General features: G+C 36.3%; 2 protein-coding genes across 2 annotated transcripts; one reads left to right on the top strand and one right to left on the bottom strand.

The window, feature by feature from the left end:
- Window positions 1-313: 313 nt before the first annotated feature.
- On the bottom strand, window positions 314-2401 carry LOC103953173. Its single transcript, XM_009364905.1, has one exon. It carries the CDS (start codon window positions 2399-2401, stop codon window positions 314-316), a length of 2088 nt encoding a protein of 695 aa, XP_009363180.1.
- Window positions 2402-9031: 6630 nt separating this feature from the next.
- Window positions 9032-15287, top strand: LOC103953154 (small glutamine-rich tetratricopeptide repeat-containing protein beta). Its single transcript, XM_009364881.3, has 10 exons — window positions 9032-9199; window positions 9490-9737; window positions 10880-10913; window positions 12059-12198; window positions 13104-13170; window positions 13477-13576; window positions 13939-14102; window positions 14216-14262; window positions 14343-14393; window positions 14688-15287. The coding sequence occupies exons 1-10, from the start codon at window positions 9127-9129 to the stop codon at window positions 15075-15077; spliced, it is 1314 nt and encodes a 437-aa protein (XP_009363156.1). The 5' UTR covers window positions 9032-9126; the 3' UTR covers window positions 15078-15287.
- The last annotated feature ends 273 nt before the right edge of the window (window positions 15288-15560 follow it).

Genomic DNA, 15560 nt, shown 5'->3' with positions numbered 1-15560 from the left:
AAAGCTTGATCATATCCTTACAATTCATATGGCCTAATCTTTTATGCCATAAATCCAAAACATCATCAGTTGCTTTGTTGCATATATTTGGCACATGTGATTCATTTGCATTCACACAATAACAATTGTCTTTAGACCTTTTTCCTTCAAAAATGTCTATCCCACTAGCAACTTTCACACAACATTTCAACTTATTGAACAATACTTCAGCATCATCATCATCACAAATTTGACTGATGTTAATTAGGTTAGCTTTAAGTCCATCAACTAACATGACATCTTTTAAGCATGGAATTCCTAGAGTTTTGATTTCTCATTTTCCAACAATCCTTGCTCTTTTTCCATCTCCGAAAGTGACTGCTCCATTTTTACAATCCTCGGTGAAGGTTGTGAACCATCTTTTGTCTCCAGTCATATGCCTCGAGCAGCCACTGTCGAGATACCAAGTATCAGACTGACAAGTTGAGAGGGCAGTAAAAGCCACCAAACAGGTAAGATTGTCTTGATCAGATGATGGTGACATCTTATCCAATAAGCAAACTTGAGTCTCCTTTCTTCTCCATACTTGTTTTAAGTTTGGAGTGATGGAATTGAGCATTATTTTTGAAATTCTATTCATTCGCTTCGGATGAGCAACAAATCTCATTTTGAGATTTGATTTTCTAGACATCCAATGGGTGGTGTGCTTAGTTCGATCTTCCTTTCGAAGTTTGTTACATCTAGGTCTGATATGTCCTATTTTTCCACAGAAGTGGCAAGTAGGAATGAAGGTTTTTGACCTAATGAAATTTCTTGGATCAACAAAAGTGCTCACAGAATTTGGCTTGTTTGTAGTGGTACACGAATTTCCAAAGGGTTCATCACTACTTTCTTTCCTGCTTGGTTCTTGTAAAGCTTTGACAAATTTAGTAACAGAAGAGGAAGAACTTCCAGTCACATTAAAATCAAAACCTAAACCACTTCTATCACCTGAATTTTTTTCATAGCTTAACATTTTGTCAATTTTTCGTGATCCAATACTAAACTCTTCAACCTTCTTTTTCATGCCTCTTAATTCATTTTCAAGGATTTCGTTGTCTGATGCTAGCATATGTAGTTTTTCCAACATTAACTCTCGTAGCTTCTCTGCATGTTCCATTTGAGATTGATGCTCAATTTCTACTTCCTTCTTCGCACTTTCAAGCTGCACAAGTTTATTTTTCAGTTCGTCATTTTCTTTCTTCACTTTCATGGTGATATCATAAAGTGCAGTATACTTTTGTAGGACTTCTACGGAATCAGGTTCTTCAACTACCGAGTCATCAGTCTCATATCCATCCAAGATTCCAATAAACGCAACCACTTCATCATCATCTTCAGATGCCGGGTCCTTCTTTGAATCACTGTCACTCCAAGTGGAGGTTAACGCCTTGTTCTTTTCATCCTTCAACTTTTTAAGAGTATTGGCACATTCATGAGCATGATGTCCATACCCTTGACATTCAAAACACTTGTCTCTGTCATTTGAACTTTTCTTTTCACCAAGTTTGACAAACTTAGAAGAATTTCCATGAGAGACATCTCGAGAACGAGGAACTTTGGAGTTTGAATCAAAGTTGTTTCGATTTTCACATCCCCTGGAACTTCTGAGTTTCAAAAATTTCCTAGCTTGTTTGGTGAGAAGAGCAAATTCATCTTGAGTCAGGTTTTTAAATGAATCCTCATTCACTTTTTCATTATTGACTTTGAAGGTAACATTTTTTCTTTTCTTGACTTCGGTAAAGTCAGACTTATATGTTTGTAATGATCCAATCAATTGTCCCAACTTGTAAGTACTTAAATCTTTCGATTCTTCTATAGCTGTCCTTTTCGCATGAAACCTTGAAGCGAGAGATCTTAGAATTTTCTTAACAACTCTATGTTCAGGAATGCTGTCACCAAGATTGTGACAACCATTTACAATTACACTAAGCTTAGCATAGAAGTCCGAAAAACTCTCATCATCTTGCATTTTGATATTTTCAAATTGCGTGATGAGATTTTGAAGCTTGGATTCTTTGACAGTGGAGTTACCTTCATGAGTAACTTCAAGAATATCCCAAGCTTCTTTCGCCGTTGTGCATTTACTAATGTAGTTAAATTGCTCAGGCGAAACGGCAGTGAATAACGCATTCAATGCTCTTTGATTGAATGTGCTAATGTTGCGTTCATCTTCACTCCATTGTCTTTTAGGCTTAAGCATAGAAATAGTTACAGAAGATTGTCCTTCGCCTTTTGTTTCACTAACTGTTGGAGGTTCCCAGCTTTCTTCAACCACAAGCCACACTATGTCGTCAAGCGCCCAGAGAAATGATTTCATCTTTGCCTTCCATGCAACATAGTTGTCTCCATCAAAATATGGTGGATGAGAAACTGAACCCATAGCCCGATTCATCCTAGACTACCGACGGATCTCACTAGGTATTTTTAGTGACCTGCTCTGGTGCCAATTGAAAGTCCTAGGATGGGTACTAATTTAACCTAGAAATATAACTAAATTTCAACTTAAAACTAAAGCAATTTAAGGTTTAAGTTAATCAGTTATGTAAACTAATCCCTACACAAATAGTCAAAATAAATATAAAGAGTACGCACATGATGTAGGATTTAACGAGGCAAAACCCACCACTGGGAAAATCCTCAGGCTACCAAGCCAGGAAGCACTAAGAAAGAAAGAATACATAAAGACTTACAAGAACTCATCAAATAGACAACCATACTAGTTGGCATATTTGTCTTCACGCTTTGCTACTCGATCTTTCATCAGTCTTCGAGTTGAAGTGGCACAATACTAACGTGATCGTCAATCACCTTTTCCTCGAACTTTGCAAGACACTAACTCGATCATGCAGAATGTTTATATGATGAAGTGTTTGTTTGGAAAACAATCAAGTACGAAAATCACACGGCACATTTTCATAATTGACATTCAATAAAACAAATGAAACTAGCATGAAAATAATATTTTCTCTTTAAACACAATTGCAATTGAAACCACAAGATGGCAGCAACTGAAAAGTTAATTTTTTATTTGTTAAAAACGCAAAGTTGCTGCCAATGCTATAATCAAAGAAAACATGCATATGCGGCTTCACCTTTTTCCAAGAGTTTGACAACTCTTATAAAAGCTTAATGCACTGCTCGACGCAAACTGATAAGAATGCAATCCATGTAATCAGATGACTCCTACCAACATGCAAACAGATAAGTCCCAATACAAACCGATAAGTCCCAATGCAACCCGATAAGTCCCAATGCAATCAGATTAGTCTCAATGCAATCAGATATTTGAAAGTGTGTTTTAATAATTAATATAGAACGGATAAGTCATTTAAAAGAGATAAAACACACAATGGTCAAGGGTCCAATTATAACTACAATAACATGAGATAACAAATGAATGTAGTTGAATGCATGCGTGCAAACGTACCTGAATAAGTATCTTGTTTACGTAACATCTTTGCATCGAAAGTGTGAGAGACATCCTTAGACTTAAACAAATACAATTTAAAATATGTAACAAGTCTAAGCTATTATAGACTCAGGCATTTTGTCAAGAATTGCCAATTTTGCACTAACACCTTTTCCATCCTATATCCTTGCCTAATTTCAGACTTAAACCATATTCCCTTTTCATACAATTTATGCCGCAAGTTTCCTTCCCTTTTCCCTTGGATTTTCTGATTTTATATCTCCTTTTCCTTATGGATTTGGGGGTCCAATCCTTTCCTAAACTATGTAATAAACCTTAGGATTCTTTCTCTCAAATAAATACCAAAGCCGCACCCTTATTCTACCCTAATCATTCACCCACACAATCTGCCATCCTTCATCCTTTCTCCAACCTTTTGCCGCAGCCTTCAACCTATCTTTCCACCATTCTCCTACTTCCATACCTTCTCCCAAACACTCATATACCATTCCCAACCTTTGCCGCACCACCCTACCAACCTAAATCCATTCACAACCCAGAAATCCATCCAAAATCACCCCTAGACTCTTGTGTCGTAGCTTTGCAAGGAAGAAGAAGAGAAGAAGAAGCCTTGGACGTTTGTGCATTCAAGTTGGAGTGTTGGACGTTCTTAGGTGTAATCTATCTTTTGCTTTCAATGTTTAATTCAATTTTCCTTTGTTTTGTTGTGAACATGAGAGGCTAAACTCGTTTTAGCTAGGGGAGGCTTTGAAACCATGATTATATTTATGATATGAATTGATTAAGTCCAGTTGTGATTTCATAAATTGTGAATGCAATTTACTTAACCGTTTGATGGATAACTTATTCTTGTATGTTAATTAGGGATGCCTACTTAATTTGCATACTTGAATTTGGTGCTAGAATATAAGGGAGTTTCACATAATCGTCACAAACTTATATTCACAAGTAGTTAAGGTTGTTTTCACAATCATGTTAAGTAAATTCCTAGCATGAGTATCATGATGTCATAGTTACAAGTGCTTTGTCAATACTTATGATTTTCATTGAACGTAATGATCTTTGATTGTATCTCTATTATGATGTCATGTAGGGAACTTTTGAATAATGCTTTGGGTTGTCGTATGATGTCATCCAATCCAATAACTTAAGGAAAATCTGAGGGTTAATTAGTGATGTCACGGTTAATCTGGGGTGTAGGGGTTCATGGTTTATCGAAAAAGCAATTGAAAATCAATTTGTGTTTGAATGTATCATGTGTGGAAAAGTATCCTCTAGCTATCTAATCATCCATTGTTTTTCTCAAATTCGTCCAAAGTTTACTCAAGTCTTTTAATTACTTGTTTTTCTCTTAAATTCGTAAAAAACCCAATCCCCTTTACTTACTTGTTTCAAATCTGTCCTAAAGAGTGTTTTTGAGTCAAACCCAATTCTATTTTCGTCCAAATTAAGTCCTAGAGTCTAAATTGAGTCTTTTTGATTGTTTTGTGTAGTTTGGAGTCTTTTAAGTTTGTTTTGAGTCATATAAGTTTAGTTAAGAGTCTTTGAGTTTGTTTAAGTGTTTTTAAGCATATTTTTGTATCTTTGAGTCAGTTTTCATTAGATTAGCAATCCTTCCTAATCCCTGGCCTAGAACAATCCCTACTTATATCTATACTACAATTGTCAAAAAGAGGGTTTAATTTGAGTGCTATTATTTATCACATCAAAACCATGTAGTCGTCTCTACCTACCTTTCAGATGGAAGATTTCCTTGGCTTTGCGTCACTCGGAAAGCCTTTTCAAGATGTTCGAGCCACCGCTCTACTCCTTCATGTCCTTCATGGCCCTTAAACTTATCCAACTTTAAGTTATACATAGTCTCAAAGGGAGTCCTCTGAGGAGGGCAAAGCGAGAGCTGAATAGCATGAGCTATAGCTTCCCCCAACTGAGCTATATATGGGAAACTGGCTCAGCTAAACGACGTGGCTCTCTACGAGACGGCATAGTTTTGACAGAAGACATCAAAATAATTATAATATTCACCAAATATGCAGGACTACCAAACCTAGGCTCTGATACCAGACTGACACACCTCGACCGAAATCAAGGCGTGCTGGCTATCACGTGAGTGTGACGTAGCCATATGCACAGTGCGGAAGCAATAATAATAATAGAAATACGAATAAATAAAAACCAAACTAACTACAGCACTAAATAAGATAAGGTGCAAGACGAAAATAAGTGTGAATTCACAACCAGAGCATAAGTAACCTAGGTGCAGTCCAGCAAGACAAATACTAATTATACAACACCAAAGGTAATCCTACAATGGTGATTATCTGTCAGAGCTGCCGTGGATTCCTCGCAAGCCACCAAAAGCACTCCTAACTAGAACCTGGAGGGGTGTAAAACAGAAAGTGTGCGTGGGCAAAAATAAAGCTTTTCAAAATCATTTCAATTATCAAAGATTGTAACCCCTCACCGTAAAACCTATATTATTTCCTAGAAAATGGAATACATATCTATACCACAACCATGCTCAGAATAGAAAAATTCACAAATATGCCATGTCGAATATCTCAGCAATAAAATATGTAAGCCAGGTGATATAAATCAATGCAAATGATATGTCAGCCGAAGTCACCAAACGTGACCTGTACGGCTAAATCTAGAGCTCATCCATCTAGCTAGAGTCACTTAACGTGACCTATATGGCTCAAATCCACATCTCAACAAATATACCTGCACACGAGTCGGAACCACATAAAGCGGTCTATACGACAGAACTGGGTGTAAATAAATATGCTCAAGTGCTACGATCACGTGAAGACTGTGTGAATAATCGCGGTCACCTACGAGTCGAAACCACCTATAGTGGTCTATACAATACGACTGTGCACCTAACTTGGATCTAAGATGAGCATATGGTGCGGGAAGTGAACATCACGTGAAGGATTGTGCCCTAACTCTGGGCGGGAGCACTAACACTGGGGTTCGGGTTTATAAGCTCTTAACACATCTCATATAATCATCAATTCACATAAACAGTCTATAACTCACCTGGTACTTACTTGAGCGTCCAACACGTCAAATCACAATATGCACATATCATACAAATTCATAGTCTAAGCAGAAATCAATAAGCATGGCATTTCAAACATAATTTAATTTAAATCGATTTTCTGGGAAAAACTTAAGTATATAGGTATATACGGAAAACCAAAAGCCCACTCACTGGTATGTGGAAGGGTCGTAGCCCCCAAGCCTCGATTAACTACACTCGTTCTGAGGATAGGTCTCACCTATATGCAAAACAACTATATAAACATTAATTTAAAGCACATAAACAAAACTAGCTAATGACTTCTCATACATTGCTCAAATGGTGTGTTTGAATATACCAATGTGATCTATTCAACACCATAAACATCCCTATATTTTTAGAAAAAATTTTCAACCACCCACGCGCCGGCCAAGGCACAGCCAACCCTAACGGAAAAGTGAACTGCCGTTAGGAATATTCCGTTACAACCTTTACAGAAGTTAACCGCGTTACCTGACGCCGTTAGAATATTCCGTCAACTCTGACAGAATATTCGTCTCCTTCTCCGGCGAGCCTCGCCGGTCGCTGCCGTCTACAACTTGAATTTTCGCTGGTTTCTAGAAAAGCTTCAAAACTTCATATCTTTCTCATTTCTTAACCAAAAACCATGAAATTTGTACCAAAATGAAGCTTACAATGAGTAGAAAAAAATCTTACAACTTTTAGGACATAAATCCAATTGAATCTCATTGCAAAAACCCACGATAATCCGGCCACTACTGCAACTCGATGAACTCGAGCTTCCCGATGTCTAAAACACTTCAAAATTACTCCCCGAGTTTTGTGAAGACGTCCTAAAACTTCCTAGAACCTTAAAACTCACTAAAAATTCCATGATCACGATCACATGAACAGTGCTCAAAATCTGGGATTCTTGGTTCTCGGGTTTTTGAAGGCTTCATGTCCAACCAAGGGTATGGATAAGTTCCTAGGCTTGCTAGGAGTCCAAAACCAACCTTCAAATCTTCGATCCGTGCATGAAATGGTTAGTTTGAAAGTTGTCCGTGCAGTTGTACGGAAATGGAAGAAAATCCGAGAGGGGAAGAGGAGAAAGAGTACACGGAAGTGTGGTATGGGTGTGTGTGTGTGGTCCAGATGGCAACCAACCAAAACAAAAGAAAATAAAATAAACCTAAGTTCTAATTGGTTCCAAAAACTAAGGAAAACATGAATTGGACCACAACCAAAATGCATGTCACACAACACCACCTAATGTCCAAGAGCAATTTAGTCTTTTCACACCATCGAAAAAAATATTTCGGGACGAGCTATCATATTATACTTTATTCAATCTTCATACATTTACAATAGGAGTCAAAGTGACTTGATTGAGCACTTGTGTGGAAGAAAAATGCCCTTAGTAGGTATTTTTTTTTCACAAGTTTATTTGGTTTGTTTTGCTTTTTATTTTTTATTTTTTTATTTTTTAATTTTTAAAGTTTATTTGGTGTGTTTTTGTTAATTTATTTGATATATTTTTTTAAATTTTATTTGCTATGTTTTTGTAATTTTATTTGTGTGTTATTTATGTTGTTTAGAATAAAGATGCTTTTAGTTTATATAAGGATTCTCTTATTTTAAATAACATATCAAATTTTGCCAAAAATAGAAAAATAAAAAAATACCAAATTGAATATAGAACAAAATTTATAAATTTTTTATGTATTTTTAATAATTTTTACGTAACGTTATTAATATGGACCATTGGATTACATTTTATGATTAATCTAAAAGCCTAGATTTTGACACATAATCCCAACGGTAATAATAAGTTTTTTTTCTGATTTTTTTTAATTTTTAAGCCTGAAAAATCTAGATCTTTGATTGGAATTTCTAACAACCAGAATCAACCAGAATTTTCCATGTGCACTAGCCATTATTTTCAAATTCAAATTTTTTTTAACCATTGGAAATCCAGCGGTCCAGACAGAGCCACGTCATCCCCACCCTAGATCAGCTAAGTGTGCTTGCAGCACGGGCCCTAGCTCTGTATTTCTGTTGGTTCACTCGCCGGTACTTGCGCTTGTAACACACGTGCCTAGCCAAAATAAAAAATTTACGTGGCTGACGTTAAATTCACCCAGTCGGTGGGCTAAGCAATTCAATCTTGTGTGGTCTGTTGGGCTCCCCTGGAGCCCAGTTAATTGGGTACAGCTAGAGTGATTTTGGGGAGAGGGTTTTAGATTGCCCAATAGCCCAAGCTATTTTCTTGGGATGGACATGCTCTAAGGCGTACCACGTGCTGTATTTTGGATAGATAATCATAACACACTTTATTGATTTTAAATCTCATGAATCAATTGAATTATGCCAATCTCAGAATCATTTTGGCTAACAAAATCAGTTTTTTATTGAAAAATTGTAACAAATGACAAGGTTTTTTTTATTTTTTTTATTTTTAATATTATTTTTTTATTTTTGGCAAAAAATAAATAAAAAAAATCACAAAGGTCTAATTTTGACACAGCAAAAGGTCCCGCAGCCAAACAAAGCCCTAATATAGTCAGCCGAGAACTCCGAGTCTCTCAGACAAGCAGGTGGCTTCCACACTTTCATGCGCACTGCGGCTGTCACCTCTCTCTGTTAGTCCATGGCTCCCTTGAAGACCAATTCTACTCTCTCTCGTCGCATCGTCCGCTCCTTCTTGGATTTCCTCAATTCCGGTCTCTCTCTCTCTCTCTCTCTCTCTATATATATATATGATTGTAATTGCAATGTGATATATAGATATAGTGAAATTATTTCTAGGGTTTCAAGCTCGTTCCTTGCATTATTTTTATTACGTTGATTTTGGATGCCTAAAAGTATTAATGAACTTATGCACTTGAACTGTAGACTTTGAATTATGTCTGTACCATCAATGTGCTTGTTGATGAATTCTTTCAAATTACTATTATGGGTTTCGAATCCCTCACTGATCATGGGTTGTTTTGTTTCGTTTCGGTTGGGGCAGTTGAACCAGCTTCTGGTGTTGATAATGAAAGCATTGAGGTTGCAAGGGAATGCTTGCATGAGGCTTTTAAGCTCAATACATCTGTTGCTGATGATGGGATTAAACCCGCGTCGTTGGTTGATCTTTTTAGTTCACCGGAGTTGAACAAGCTTCAGGAGAAGAAGCCTGATCATGTTCATCGATCAAACTCAGTTGATGCTCCTGGTTCATCAGCTGCACCGGGGGCTGATAATGCCAATCTTTCGAAGGTATAAAGTTCTCTGGGGCTTTCACATTATTTTGTTCATTCCTTAGAAATTCTTATGTAAATCACCATGGGTGTAATGCATTATAATTGTTTTTTAGTCATCTATAAGTTAATATGGACCATGAAAATGCAAACTTGCTTACAATCTGAGATTGGAAATTTGGGGAAAATTGGATGAATGAGATCTGTGGGCTAGTAGGCCTTATCCTTTGTTTCAATGGAAGGAAATGCGGAAGTAAAAGGATACATAGTGTTAGTTTATGAACAGGAAAGGGGAGGAAGAAAGACCAAGTTAGGGTTTTTATCTCTTTTGATATATGTGCGTTGAAGGTTATATAAGCTCAACAAAGTGAATGTTTACTTTAGAGACATAACTGATATTGTGTGATTAAGATTATATTTTACTATATTGGTAAAGGATAGGTATTTTTTTAATAAAGATATGGTTTTATTAGGAAAAGAGAGGTGGTCTAGCAGATCAGCCCAAACACCGCTATCCCAACAATGAACACAGAACCATGAAAATGAAAACAAACAACAACCTAAAATAAAAACCACAGCCAGGCTAGCAAATAGCTGCCTTCCAATCTAAACAAAGCAAGGAAAGCGATATTCCAGTGAACTCACAAGAAACCGAAGCTCATAAAACTGATAGAAACTGAACTTTATCTCAAAGTTCCTCAATAATTGGTAAAGGATAGGTATTGGGTGTATATGCTGGTTTTACTTAAGTTGGAGGTGGTTTGATAACAGCTGGAAATAGAAGCAGAATATGTGACTAGATGAAATACAAATGAAGATGAAATTTGTTTTTTTTAGTATTTGTTAACTATTTGGTTGGTTTGTTCTATTGTTAATTCACAAATGAATTTGCGTACGCTTTAATTAAGTTGTATACTCAATAAATAATTTGATATCAGATTAGTTAAAGGGAGCACTTTTCTTTCCTAATTTGAGAACATGCGACTTTTATGTTTTTCTTCTTTCTTTTGCTTTATTTTTCATTTTCTTTAAGATCATAAATACAATGATGCTTTTATAGTTGCATACATATGGTTGTTTCTTAGTATTATATGTACTTACTATAAGGTTTGAAAGTTTTGAGTGTGACTTTGTTTCATTTCTTGTTTTTAATTTGATCAGGGTGAGGATTTGACAAGCAATCACCATGATCTAGGTATTACATTTACGCTTTTGTTGCTTTTCTCTAATTCTATTTTATTTTTCCTATATGCGTGTCCTTACCTTGTCGGGTGATTTATTAAGTTTGGCTAAATTGCTTCCAATTTTGTACATGAAATTCATCATTGGGTGCGTTCCTTAAGAGGAATATTATCTGTTGCATCTGCAATTAAATGAATCATCTCTAGGGATTGAACTACTGCCTTAAAAAGTTTTTTTAGGTGTGCCTCAAGGTGCGCTTCGATGCAAAGCATTAAAAAATTTCTGTTACGGGTAGATTTGTTTTAGGCTGTGCAACACGAATGGAGGCTAAGCTGTTAGCGGTGAAGAAGACAATTTTTTCTGAGCCTTACACTTTTTTTGGAAGTTTTTATCCATTTACCGAAATATTTCATTTTTATTCAATTCATTAATGGCCGGTTTTAGAATCAAAATGTAAATTTTTGTTTAATCCCTTGATGAACCCTGCTTCTTCTTCTTCCCCCTCCTACCCGATAGAACTCATCCCCAAATTAATGTTTTTTAAACCCTAATGTTCCTTCCAAGGGATGTGAACTAGCCCTTGTAGTTTGCTCTCCTCATTCTTTCCTCTTTCCTAGACTTCTCTAGGCTTTTTCTTTTGTGTATATGGTTCTCCCACCTTCAGTCATACTCGTATGTCAGATACTTCATAGCCATGTCAATGGTGCTTTTTTTAACCTGCTCTGTATTAAATAATTCATGTTTCTAATGGTATACTTCTCAATGCCTCAAGGCTTATGCCTTGCCTTGCCAGACCAAAATAGACTCACCTTAATGGGCTCACCTATGAAACGTTGGTTTACACTTCCAATTGCTATCAGAATCATTACTTTATAAATTATATAAATTATAATGTCTGGGTTGTTGACCAAAAAATAAATAAATTATAATGTCCAGGTTAGGGGGTTATGCCATACAGGATTGGTACTAAATCATTTTAGGAGGATCTTGCTCAAAGAGAACAAAAGTTAAATGTTGTCTAATTCAATGTGATCTTTTCATTGAATCTGCACATGAATCACATACTTTAAATGGAATTGTGTTGGCTTTATGAAATGAAGTTTTTGTCACAGTTTACAGTTCATGTTACATTTCATTTGATGATCATGTTATTGGCAGGGGAGTCTAAAGACGCACTGTTTGGGCAATTCTTTTCTGCACTCTTTGAGAGAAGCCTCTTTTTTAAGACCCTGCCTGATGGTAGTGATGACCCAGTGAGATTAGAGAAAGCGACTAAAATATTCCATGAGGCTTTAGCTGTATGCTTTCTCTCTCTCTCTCTCTCTCTCTCTCCCCTCTCCTTTTTTGCATGAGTTTTATTTATTTTTGTTTAGAAAACTTCTATTAAAAGAAAAAGAAAGCTACAAGGACAAATCAGATGTCCGTCATATTTATTCCTACAAAATTTTGAGATAAAATTGTAGTCCTCATCTTCATAATTTAGTAATGTCATATGAATTTTGGTTTTATGATGAATTATTCTTTAGCCATGTCTACACTCTTTGAAGAAGACCACTATGCATCTATTGTTACATGCTAAATTGCTGAATTCACATATTGTTAACATATTGGGTAAGCAGTAAAGGTTCGCTTTGGTAATTGAGAATTTTAATTGAAGCTTAAGAATAGAAAATTAAACTGTATATGGAACGTGAAGTATTGAAATTAGATAAGGAAAACCAATCATGCACTTCATTGTAAAGATAAATGTATGGATTTGGCCTCATACAACATCATTATGTTGTAGTTCCTAATGATTCTGTAGCTTTGAGAACTGACACTGTAATCACCATTAAAATATACAAGGCAATGTGTCTGGTGCACACTCTTGATGAGTAGCATCCAGGATTTGCCACTCCGAGGGAAAGGTAAGATTTAAGGATTGGGACTGATGGGAAGGGATTGGGAAATTGAGTTACATGAAGTTTGACATCAACCCCTATGGTTTCAAACTTCCAGCGACATAAAGTATTGTACTTGATAATATCCAATTCCTTTCTGCTTATATTTCATAATCCTTTTATTAGTAACATTTGAATTATCACTTTCATCTTGGAACTCTTGTACCCTTGGTTTTTGACTCCGTTATTGGTTCTTAAATGGAATTCTCTTGCTGTCACTTTTCAATCCTTCTTAATAAGAAAAAAACCATTTGCTGCCTCAGGAGATGGAAAGATCTGGATGCATGGAATTAAGTCCTAAAAACCTGGCAGAGACCTTGAAATCACAAGGTAATTAAATGATATTGCCTGGTTGCATTGTTAGCGTGTTGCTCTTGAAGCAACTGTACAATGTCAAGTTTCTGTAAATTTGAGAAAGACTTCACTCATTTATCTCTCTGTTTCTCTCTCACATCACTGTCTTGTCATACGCACCAGTTTCTATTGTCTACTATCATTGGAATGACAATGCATCAAAAGCATTCGTTAATATCTGTATCTTACCTCATGCTTTTCAAATACGGCACTCTACGCTGATATTGAAAGTCAATATTCTATCCAGAGGCTGATTCTTTCATTTGATTTTTATTTTGTTAGGTAATAGGGCCATGCAATCAAAGCTGTACCCCAAGGCAATTGAGTTGTATGATTGTGCCATTGCCCTTTGTGAAAGTAATGCCATTTACTACTGTAACAGGTGCACTACCAACTTGTCTTTAAATTATTGGTACTAATAATTGTTCCATAACAGTTTCAGTCTTCTACGTTTTCTCATTTTCCCAGAAGGAATAACAAAGAAAGACATCTAGTGCAAATTTATCTTAATGACAAAACAAAAAAAAATTGTTGTAACAGAAAATTCTCATTATTTTCAGATCATATTCGAAAAATGGTGCCTTAAACATGCTAGTTTGCCTAATGAACAGTTAAAAAAATATTGTAACTCTTTTACCCAAGCTTGAATGGGGAAGTCCCAAGTTTTCATTTTCTATTTAGGGTTTCATCCTTATTGTTTTATTGAAACTGCCCATTGTATTAATGTATATGGCGTATATTCAGGGCGGCTGCTTACACTCAGATGCACAAATATACTGAAGCAATCGAAGATTGCCTTAAATCAATTGAAATTGACCCAAATTACAGCAAGGCATATAGTCGTCTGGGATTAGCTTACTATGCACAGGGGAACTACCATGACGCTATAGAGAAAGGATTTAAGAAAGGTAAGTGGGTAACCTATGCTAATGCCAGCTTATGGTATACAAAAGAATTTGGAAACAGATGTTTACACAATAAGGTAGTATTTGACATCTTAGTGGGGATTTTATCTTTTCAGTGTTGCAATTGGATCCGAACAATGAAGCTGTCAAAGAAAACATTCGGGTTGGTTCTTGTGTGCCTTCTTCTTTTCTTTATTTCTTATGACCACTGCTTTAACCACTTTGTTAATTTGAATCCAATAGGTGGCTGATCAGAAACTGAAAGATGAACAACGACGAGCGGAATCTGGTCAGGTATGACATTCATCTTAAAGACAGGTCAACAGTATCCCCCCTTTTTAGCTACTTTCTTTCTTTAGGTTTTCCTTTCATCTGAAGTTCTCAACTGTTCTAAGAATGAGAATGCAGTACTTTTCTTGGCAGTGAAGGATATGATTTATTAACAAGTATGCTTTGTTAATAAATCATATCCTTCACTGCCAAGAAAAGTATTGCATTCTCATTAACAAGTATGCTTTCTTCTTCTTAAAAAAAATTAACAAGCATGCTTTATGACTTAAGTAATTTTTTTTTTCTCATCTACTACAGAGCACAAGTTCGTTTAGTAGTAGTAATGGTTCAGAACACACCAACCAGTCTACCGAAGGGTCAAGAAACCATGCTGCACCGCCTCCATTCGGTTCTATGCCCTTCAATACAGGTGCCCTTCCCGCTGAATTTGCCAGTATGTTCATGAACATGGCTGCAAATGCATACCAAGGACAACATTCTCAAGATAGCCAAGGAAATGATAGCAGCACCGACGGATCTGATGAACCAGGAGTAAGGATTGGGGGTAACATCAACTTGAATTTCGGAGAACAAATGCCTGAGGAACTATCCGGAGCTTTGAGATCGGTGATGGAAATGTTTTCAGGAGCAGCAGCATCCCAAGGAAATTCACAAGATACTACGAGTGACAGACAAAGACCGAGCTAAAGAACTGCAGCGCGTTGGAACTGTATAAATTCTCACAATCCTTTTTGTATCATTGCTGTCCAAAATAAACCTTGAGAAATGACGAGACGAAACAGGAGTATTAACACATCCTTGGTCATTTCAATCGTTTAGTAATTTGAGAATGACTATGTTGGTTGAGAAATGTACAGAGGTTTGGAACAAAATTTATATATCCCCGTTGCATGCACACTTTTCATGTCTCCCTCTCTTCTCACGTGATTTTCTTGCATGCCTTATTTGTATTCGGGTTGGTTGCCCATTCGGTTGTTCTTATTTTTTTTCTCGTGTGATTCTTCTCGCATGCTCGTCCAAATTCCGGTTGTGTGCACTGTGCACTTTGTTTCTCTCTCTTTCACGACAAGGGGTGGGTGTATGCACCGGTTACAGCAAAGTTTATCTCTAAACAGTTGGGGAGTTTTTTCCAAACAAATATATTGGTGAGGTTATTCCCACGTGCGTTTT

This window comes from the organism of the source record quoted next, unplaced genomic scaffold, assembly GCF_019419815.1.
Source record: "Pyrus x bretschneideri cultivar Hongxiangsu unplaced genomic scaffold, Pyrus_bretschneideri_v1 Contig78, whole genome shotgun sequence".
In the NCBI taxonomy this organism is placed as follows: domain Eukaryota; kingdom Viridiplantae; phylum Streptophyta; class Magnoliopsida; order Rosales; family Rosaceae; genus Pyrus; species Pyrus x bretschneideri.
The sequence above is the reverse complement of the archived record's forward strand: the minus strand, read 5'-3'. Positions and strand labels throughout refer to the sequence as shown.

Bases quoted from the DNA above. Each gene is read 5' to 3' on its own strand.
- LOC103953154 (XM_009364881.3), top strand. From the start codon at position 9,127: ATGGCTCCCTTGAAGACCAATTCTACTCTCTCTCGTCGCATCGTCCGC. The intron at 14,103-14,215 runs GTAAGTGGGTAA...TTATCTTTTCAG, and splicing joins AGAGAAAGGATTTAAGAAAG to TGTTGCAATTGGATCCGAAC. The intron at 14,394-14,687 runs GTATGACATTCA...CATCTACTACAG, and splicing joins GACGAGCGGAATCTGGTCAG to AGCACAAGTTCGTTTAGTAG.
- LOC103953173 (XM_009364905.1), bottom strand. From the start codon at position 2,401: ATGGGTTCAGTTTCTCATCCACCATATTTTGATGGAGACAACTATGTT.